This window comes from Zingiber officinale, chromosome 5B (assembly GCF_018446385.1).
Source record: "Zingiber officinale cultivar Zhangliang chromosome 5B, Zo_v1.1, whole genome shotgun sequence".
Lineage (NCBI taxonomy): Eukaryota > Viridiplantae > Streptophyta > Magnoliopsida > Zingiberales > Zingiberaceae > Zingiber > Zingiber officinale.
The window spans coordinates 109,759,205-109,768,419 of NC_055995.1; the positions used below are offsets into that span (position 1 = coordinate 109,759,205).

General features: G+C 40.1%; 1 protein-coding gene across 1 annotated transcript; it reads left to right on the forward strand.

Annotated features, from left to right (window-relative positions):
• The first annotated feature begins 657 nt into the window (after positions 1-657).
• On the forward strand, positions 658-3,756 carry LOC121985333 (phosphatidylinositol-glycan biosynthesis class F protein-like). The gene is made up of 8 exons (XM_042538712.1): positions 658-980; positions 1,068-1,130; positions 1,233-1,275; positions 2,267-2,321; positions 2,498-2,546; positions 3,080-3,147; positions 3,263-3,371; positions 3,522-3,756. Exons 1-8 carry the CDS (start codon positions 834-836, stop codon positions 3,633-3,635), a joined length of 648 nt encoding a protein of 215 aa, XP_042394646.1. The 5' UTR covers positions 658-833; the 3' UTR covers positions 3,636-3,756.
• The last annotated feature ends 5,459 nt before the right edge of the window (positions 3,757-9,215 follow it).

Below are 9,215 nucleotides of genomic sequence, written 5' to 3' on the forward strand. Positions count from 1 at the left end.
CTCAGAGGGTCACACGGAGTCAACAAGAACGTCACATCCCTAGCGACCATCGACTCAGCACTCGGACAGTATCAAAGTTGATTGCTCCTCGTTTTATTAACTTTTGATGGAATGTCGACATGTTAAACTAATATTGGGATGTATACTTATAAATTACAAAATTTAGGATGTAATCTATTAAGATTATAATTAATATTCTTATTTAAATTGAACATGTGAGATTATGCTTGATCATATTAGATTGCCCTTGGACATTCAAACCTATTATGATAGCACTTAAGAGAACAACTAACAGAATCAAATTTCAATACAAATGAATATTCTAGAGGTTAGTGCGTGACTGCGCGATTACCTGTTTTGGATTGAAGGTAAGTTACAGGCAACTTGATATTGCAAATTTTGATGTTAAAGTTATTAACAAATATAATGCTTGTGAATAAGCTCTATGATAAAAAAAAACTTGATTATATTCGTTCTATAATATAAAATATAAATAGATGATCAAATTTAAACATGTATACTCTTAAACAATAAATATAAAGTTATTTGTTATAGTTTCTAAATTTTAATTCTGATTTTAGTTTTAAGTTTTTATGGTCTGCAAAAAATAAATATAAATCTAAAAAATTATGAGGATCAGAGTTCGGCGAAATTTTTAATAAATAAATTTTAACAATTCAGGAAGAGTTCGCCACTGCTCCTCGTTCGCTTGTCAATTGCCGAAACCCCTCCTTACCCTTCGCAACGGAGGGCCGCCGCCAAACGTGGTTGCTTGAAGATCCGTGGAATTGACAAGGAGAAGGAGAGAGAGATCTTGACAAAGGAGATTCGGAATGGACAATGGCGAGATCGCGGTCTCGAAGGCCTTGGCCCTGCATCTTCTCTGCACCCTCGGGTTGGCCGCTGGCTTTTTCGCTGCTGGAATCGCCTACAATCTCAGCCTTGTCACCGATCCGGCCCAAACCCTAAGTTTTCTTCTCGTTCGTCTCAGATTCCTTCTCTACTTCTACTCTGCTTCTGCTCGGCTATTCTATCCAGATTTATGATTGTTTTTCTTTGTTTAGCAGGTGTTTGAAACCCCTATTGTAGTAGCAAGTTATAGTTTTGTTCGACGAGATCACGACCGCCCGGTAATCTAGTTCCCTTCTGATATTCACTACTCATTTTTTTTTCTTGAATTCACCTCAAGGCTGTATTCTCTCTCTCTCTTTTTTTTCGTTGAGGAGTAACAGTATTGGGAGGCTGTTTCGATGGCATTGTTTGGACTACCTGTCGGTAAGCTAAGCACTTTAGCATTTCTATACTTCCAAAGGAATATTACTTTTCATGGTTGTGAATGTTGTTCGTTAGTTCTTCCCTAGTTCTGGTCACACCTGCTTAAGCACTTCTGGTGTTTTAATTTTGTAGCTCTGTGTATTCAATATTTTTTTGTGTCTTCTTGTTCGGTTTCATATTTGTCGTTGCTCTAATAGTTTGTAGAAATAATGCATACTACCTCCTTGGTCCTCTATAACTCCATGAGTCGATCAATTTGGAAGGTGTATGTGATGCAGGGTGCCATTACTGTTTACATAAATTTGCATCTTTTCATCCTCTTGTTTGATTTCCTTGGTATGATTTGACTACATAAGGGTGGCTGCTATAAACACTAATCCATTAATTCACTATCTTAGTTGGAAACCTTTTAAGTAAATATAAATAGCTATCAGTAAAGCTACCACAGACATTTATATTTTGCAAAGATGACATTGCAGTTCAGCTAGAAGTTAGACTGTAGATTTAGCTTCATGTAATTAGTAGAATTAGCATTTCAACAGACTCTGAGTTATTTTCTTGAAGCTATACAAGAGAACACTTAATTAGTAGAATGTTGCCTCAGAAATAAACTTTCATCACTGTTTCCGATTGCTCTGTTTCAAGCTCCCAATAATGATGCCATGACAATAGAGTGATCTAGCAGTAATCATTTTCTCTCATAGTACGAGTCTTGCTCTACCTCATTATGATTTTGTTGAAATCCCTCCTGAGTGTGTTGGTTTAGTAGCTAAAACATTCCTAATATTCGTTCATTTGTAACTTTCCATTGTTATGGGCAAAACAGTGCATTTGATTTGGTTCATATCCAAGGGATTTGGCTTATAAATTGGTTTATAACTTATTGATAACATCTTACAAATAATTTAGTGATCTTTTTTTCCCCATTTTATTTCTTTAAAGATTGTAGTCTCTTTCACCTTTTACATGTCATTTGGCTTATACTTGTCAGGAGCTTTATTAAATGCACTTGGAGCAATTGTTCTCGGCGCACCTGTTGGCCCTAAGTATGTCTATCATTGTACTTTACTTGCAATGAGAAAATGCTCTTTTCAGTACAAGCAAATGTAGAAGGTCTGAAACAGACAATAAAAAAAGTTCAACTTTCTTTAGCTTCTACCTTTCTGATACGAGGCAAGACAATTTGATTGTTTAAACAGTGAACAATTTGTATCTTACACAGGTATTGGATAAGCACCATCTACTGGTCATGTCTCATGTCATTGTTTACTGTAAGTAATAATGAGTAATATTTCTCATTTTCTTGTCAAAGTTGGAAGACCAAATGGGCTGAAGAAATTTGCATTCCCATTCTTCTTGCCTGAATTTTATATGTAAGCTTGTTTTGATTCATTGTAATAGATAGATTGATTTATGTATTTCCTTTTTCCCGTTTTATTTTTACTTGAATTCTATTCAAAATATGCCTCATGATGATTTTACAATGTTTTCATGATCCTCTTGTCATTCCTCTTTGTTGTTAAGTGTCTTAGTTCAGGTCAAATTTAATTAGTGTTTGTAGCTCAATTCTGCTTAATCTGCTAGAATTTTCTTAGTTGGTTCCAATGACTGCTAACTAAGCTTGAAAAAGAATAAACCAGGAGAAGCATGAAAAAGGATTGCTTTAGAATTTGTGCACATCCACTACTCATCTGGTTGAGAAATTATGGAAATTCTTTGACCAAAGATTAGTACCAAATTAGTCTATAAAACGAGAGCATAACAATGTGCCTAGCTGTTGTGTACTTACCATCACTCTTATCAGTTTGTACCTGCAGTCTGTGTTTTTGGATGGTCAAGGATGGACTGGCAGCGCATTATAGCTAATTCCAAGTAGGTTGTCTGTTTTGCTTCAATTTTATTCACAATTATTTCTCCATTGTTGTCATTGATTTGCTCTGAAGTACTCGATGGTTTCAACACTTGAATGTAATTTCATTTCTTACAGACCAAAGCAAGCAACTGATTGCCTGGTTTCTTTACCAGCTCAAGGAGCTATTGTTGGTGCATGGCTTGGAGCTTGGCCTATGCCACTTGACTGGGAAATGCCATGGCAGGTTATTGCTCCTTGACACTCTTTTACTTCTTTAAGTGATAAACAAACTTGTTATTCAAATCTTCTAGTTTGTCCAACTACTCGGAAGCAACAATGTACAACCTCCTGAACCTACTCTCAGAGGATGTAATTTTAAGTTTTATGTATGTAGGAATGGCCAATCTGCGTTACATATGGAGCAATTGCTGGCTACATAGTTGGTATGATACTGTCCACAGTGTTTGTCCATGTAATGAAAAATCATCCACATGTCAAGGATGACTAATGATGATCATATGTAAATTTTGTTGGGAGTTTGTGTTAGTTTCCCAGTTCTCGGATCTTGACTATGCAACTATAGCATCATTAATATTCTACACAAATCATTCCAGTTTTTATTTTGTTAAGTCTTCTAATGTAGATGAGTAGTTGTTTTGTTTGCCTCTCTCCGTTGTTATGGGTCAGATTTAAGTCTTACTCGAAGGGTAGTTAGTTCAGGGATAGGTGAAGTATTATACTATGCTGAATAAGTTGTACTTTGGAAATAAATCTAAATTTAGCTAGCTTTAATAATTCACTAAGCATGTTGGATGTACAATGATGACCTGGTCACATGGAACTCTATCCTTAGCAGAGGCAACTTGATACATATGAAAAAAAAAACAAGAGAGGCAGTGGCAACAACGAAGGTCGTGGATTCATAACCAAACATGCTACACTGTTGCCAACATTGTATTCTAGGCTATAATTTGTGGATCGTTCTTAGCTTTGACTCATTCCTAATAATCTTTACGTCTCTCTAGACGCCCGCTCGTCATCCAGCATGCTCATCCCCTCTAAGCCTATTAAGAAGACAATTCCATTCAACTTCCAGCCAATGAAATTCCTTTCACGACGGTCTATTCTACTCGACTTTCCCAATTGATGTTCGAGTCAGTTCAAGTGATTAGTATATTGTTTGATCGGCTGTGATTTTCTGAAACTATGCCTTGATTTATCTGTGAAACACGCACTGCTACTGTCATATTGTTTGCTCACATTTCGGTTGATGTGCTTGGCTGGTATAAATTAAAACTTTTTTTTTCACATGGAATAATAATACGCTGATTTGGCTGCTATACTCAAAATTCACTGGAAATTCAGACTCATAATCTTGGAGTGTTGCATGGAGTCATGAGGCATGTATATATCACTGTCTACTCGAACTTCATTTGAGCAGCAAGGTGTTGTCCACAGCCTAACTTGGTCCAACATGACTTGGTAATGTTTGGCACAAAGTCTATTCTAAACTATATATGAGTATGAGCTGTGCGACGCTCTTGCATCCTATGGCTATGTCAAACACGAACGAATTCAAGTCAAGGGAGGAGAATAGGCTTGCTGACTAACTGACTCGATTAGCTAGCTCTCTAGGAGACTAGACGACACAAGAGGTCCGTCCCAGGTTGAGTTACACAAATTGAGATGATTCATGTGGTAAAAGATACTTCGCTCGTCCCTAGCGCTCTTGTCAATTCGTCCTTGGATCAACACGGAAGAGATAAATCACGGATGATTATTAGCCATCAGTACAAGTGATCAATGCATGAGGAAAAGCTTACTTAAATATAAGTTTTGATCTCAATACCTCATGTCCAAAATCATTTGATTAAGATAACTCAGGATATAGAGAAAGTTGATTGAAGGACGAAAATCTTGACATATTTCCAAAAGGACCGACACCCACATTTAGGATAAGCAGTTGCGTCATAGAGCCGCTCATTTTAACATAAAGGATCAAGCGTTCCTTTGCCGGACTGCTACTACAATGCTTAGGGCCAAGAGAAGTTGACTACGTACTGAAGAAGATACATGAAGGGTCTTGTAGCAGTCATCTTAGTGGAAAGGCCTTTACTCAGAAGGCTCTCCTATCTGGGTATTTTTTTTTATTGATCATGGAGTAAGGTGCACGATAGATGGTGAAAGTGTAGAGTTGCCAGCGACATCATCCTCGGAAGAATAGACCAACAAAGTCCATGAAGGTGATGGTTGACTATCCTAGCTTAAAAGTTCTGGATGGTTTCTATTGATTATTTTTCTAAATAGATAAAAGTTGAGCTGCTCGTGCGTATAATGAAGGAAGTGGTCATGAAATTTCTATAGTAGAACATTATTTGTAGATTGAGGATCCTATGGCGCAACTAGCCATTGATACAGTTTTGGGGCCGGAACCGGAAGATAAAAGTTTGACGTCAAGAGTTAAAGATCCAATAGATCTTCACCACTGTAGCCTACTCACAAAAAAATTAGCAAGATGAAGTTACTAATAGACATAGATTGAAGACAAAGCTGAACACATTGGAGGAATGGAGGGACTTAGATAGACAAGTTGCCTAGTGTGCTCTGGTCCTTCTGAACAACGCATCATACAACTATAAGTACCCGGATAAGTTTTGATATGATCAACTAGGTTAAATTAGATCATGTTGTATTAGATCCTTATGTCTAAATATGCAGAAACTTAGAAACACAAGAAGTTGAGTGGAAGACGCAGCTAGGGAGAAGGATGACATGGGAAGCGAGCCGACGGACTTGGTGCATTCGAAGGACAAGGTGTTGCAGAAGAGTACATTGGCAGACGAGAAGGACGCGTGCGACACTTTTGAGGTACAAGCAACCGGAGCAGAAGACTGCTCGAGGAGACAAGGCCGAAGTTGGGTTTAGGTGAGCTCAACTTTAAATGGCCAGAGAATTACCCAATTGATCGGAGTCGAAGCCGAACAAAGTCAACTCTGAGTTGACCTTGTCCAAGTGCCTAAACCAAGTCCACGGAGAGAGAGTCCGGGCACTCAGACCACCTTGGTGTCGAACAAGCGCCTTGTCGTAGCGTCGTTGCTACATATCACTTTCAGTTCCACGTTAGTAGCACTTCGGGCATTCGGACTGGTCCAGTCATCCAGAGAAGGATGAATATTTATCATCGTATCGTTGAGTAACTGTTGCAAGCAGATAAGGTGCATAGTTGGGGGCGCTCGAATCGAGTTCCGATGTCCGGAGATATCACGTCAGCAAAACGGCTAGTTCGACTAGTAGACTATAAATAGAGTTCTGGTCCTCTTCATTTAGAATAACACTTTCTGTACTTCAAATCTATTATTCTACTTTTCGTAGTTGTGCTTTTAACGCTTGTACGAGGCATCTTCACCTCCGAGGGTTCATGCATAGAAAGAGATCTTAGTGAGCTGACATTGTCTTAGACTAACTATCTTCTGATTGCTAACGAAGTAAATTTGATTGTCTCGTATTTCTTTTTTATGCATTTCAGCTTTCATTTATTAAGTGTTTATCTAACTTAATTCCAAAAATCGAGAAAGTGTATACTTATAATTTTAGATAATTCACCCTCTCTTGTCAATTGCACCAGGAACTTACAACAACTACAGGAGAAATATCATTTAGCATGTTCTATGGATCCAAAGCAGTCCTACTTGTAGAGATAGGAGTTAAGACAACCTTGGTGTTGGCTTACATCTTGACGTTTAATGAAACCCTTAAAGCCGAGGAGCTGGACTTGGTGGAAGAAAAACGAGCGACAACCTTCTCCTGGTTGGATAAGTATCAAAGTCAAATTTATCAAGTGTACAATCGAAAGGTAGTCCCCTAACCATTCCAAGTAGGGGACTTGATCTTGAAGAAAGTTCAGCTTGAAGGTAGCATGGGCAAACTAGATCCTAATTGGGAAGAACCATTCATGTGATTAGGAGACTTAGCACAAGTGCTTATTACTTGAGGGATGCCCTTATGTTTGTTCGGCAGCAGAAGGAGAAGGGGAAAGAATCAGAAGAAGAAAGAAAGGATTTAGGGGTTTTAAACCAAATTTGTTTTTATTTATTAATTAGTTCTCAGAAATTTATTATTTTTCAATTTAACGCTTAAAATTTTTAATTTTTTGCAATTGAGCCCAAAAGTATCTGAAAACGTGTTTCATCCGTGTCCTAGTTGTGTCCTTGCCGTATCCGATTGTTCAATCTTTTAAAAGGAATGGCATGGTTTTTTCCGTATCTGACATACGTATTTGTGTGTCATGTCCATGTCCGTGTCGAGTATGTGTCCGACACTTTTAAAAATTTTTTTGGAGTATCAGTGCTACATAGGTTCAGCACTTCAACTAAGACATGCATTTTCTATGCCAAGGGAGGAGGCTGTTAGGATCTTCGGATGGCTAGAGAGGGGGGGGGGGGGGGGGGGGGGGGAAAAGCCCCCCCTAAAAGTTTAAGGAATTTCTTCCTACAAATCGTTAGCGCAGCGGAAATATGCAAACGAAAATATAATACAAGAAAAAGAAAGACAAGCACCACTAACACCAGTATGTACGAGGTTCGGGGATAACTTGCCCCTACTCCTCGGCGTGTCCGTAAGGTGGACGATTCCTTGATCTTTCGGTAGATCACACCCCGGATAGATTCCGGCTAAAGATTTCCTCCTTCTCGGTGGAGTAACCTCTCCACAAAGTCTCTGGAGATATGTAAATGAAGCACAAGACTTACAATGATCAGTGGATAGAAAGAATGAAGAATATGCTCACAGCCACACGAAGACGACAGTAAAAGCAGAGCGCAAGAAGGAAAACAGCTTCTCAGCCAAGAGCTCAAAAAACATTAGCACTTGCTTGATCGACCGACCGTTTTATCTCTTCATCCTTCTTCTTATGCCTCTGCTTTTCCACTGTGTTCAGCCTGTATCGAATCGCTGTCAACCTGCACCGAATCGCTGCTGCAAGCTAAGGCGTCGCCAATCACTCTTCCTTCTCATCTGGTTCTCTGAACTCACACCAATAGAACCCATGTTCTTCGCAGGTGTCTCTAAGCTCGAACCAATAAGCAGGAGTCAAGCTGACTGCCAACTGATCGCAGCCAGATCGCAGCCAGTAAACGTTGATGCTCCAATTGCACCATTTGCAACGAAACACAATAGAAAGAACACTTTGTCTTATTTTCCTGATGGAGTTTAATTTGAATTTAAGCATTGGTATGATACCTGCAACCTGCAAATTAAAAAGCTCATAGCAGATGGTTAAATCAGACGAATCAGAAGTTACAGAGAAATAGCAGAAACCACAGACATTATCGTGGATCGGTCAACAGACCGATCCACATCCTTTTTGACCGATCAGGCCATAGCCTGATCGGTCCAGGAAGGGTCTGATCGGTCTGTGGACCGATCAGGCTATTGGTGGATCGGTCCACAGACCGATCCCCCTATCCTTTCTCCCGAACTCCGTTGCCTCCTGATCGGTCTACAGACCGATTAGTAATTCTCGGTGAGTTCACAGAGAGTTACTGATCGGTCTGGTGACCGATCAGATAATCATAGTATCACTGGATCGGTCAACAGACCGATCCAATGCCTATGTAGGTTTAGAGCTTCCCAACCCTAAACCCTAAAGCCTTCCTGGTCTAGAGAACGAGCTACCGAGCCCTCTCTGACCTAGTCCGGAGAACGAGCTACCGAGCCCTCTCCGACTTCCACGTCCGGTCCAGAGAACGAGCTACCGAGCCCTCTCTGACCTAGTCCGGAGAACGAGCTACCGAGCCCTCTCCGACTTCGTCCGGTCCAGAGAACGAGCTACCGAGCCCTCTCTGACCTAGTCCTGAGAACGAGCTACCGAGCCCTCTCCGACTTCGTGTGGTCCAAAGAACGAGCTACCGAGCCCTCTCTGACCTAGTCCGGAGAACGAGCTACCGAGCCCTCTCCGACTTCATGTGGTCCAGAGAACGAGCTACCGAGCCCTCTCTGACCTAGTCCGGAGAACGAGCTTCCGAGCCCTCTCCGACTTCGTGTGCCAAGTTTCCATACTTGGACTTTTCCCTCCCACCTGATCAACCTT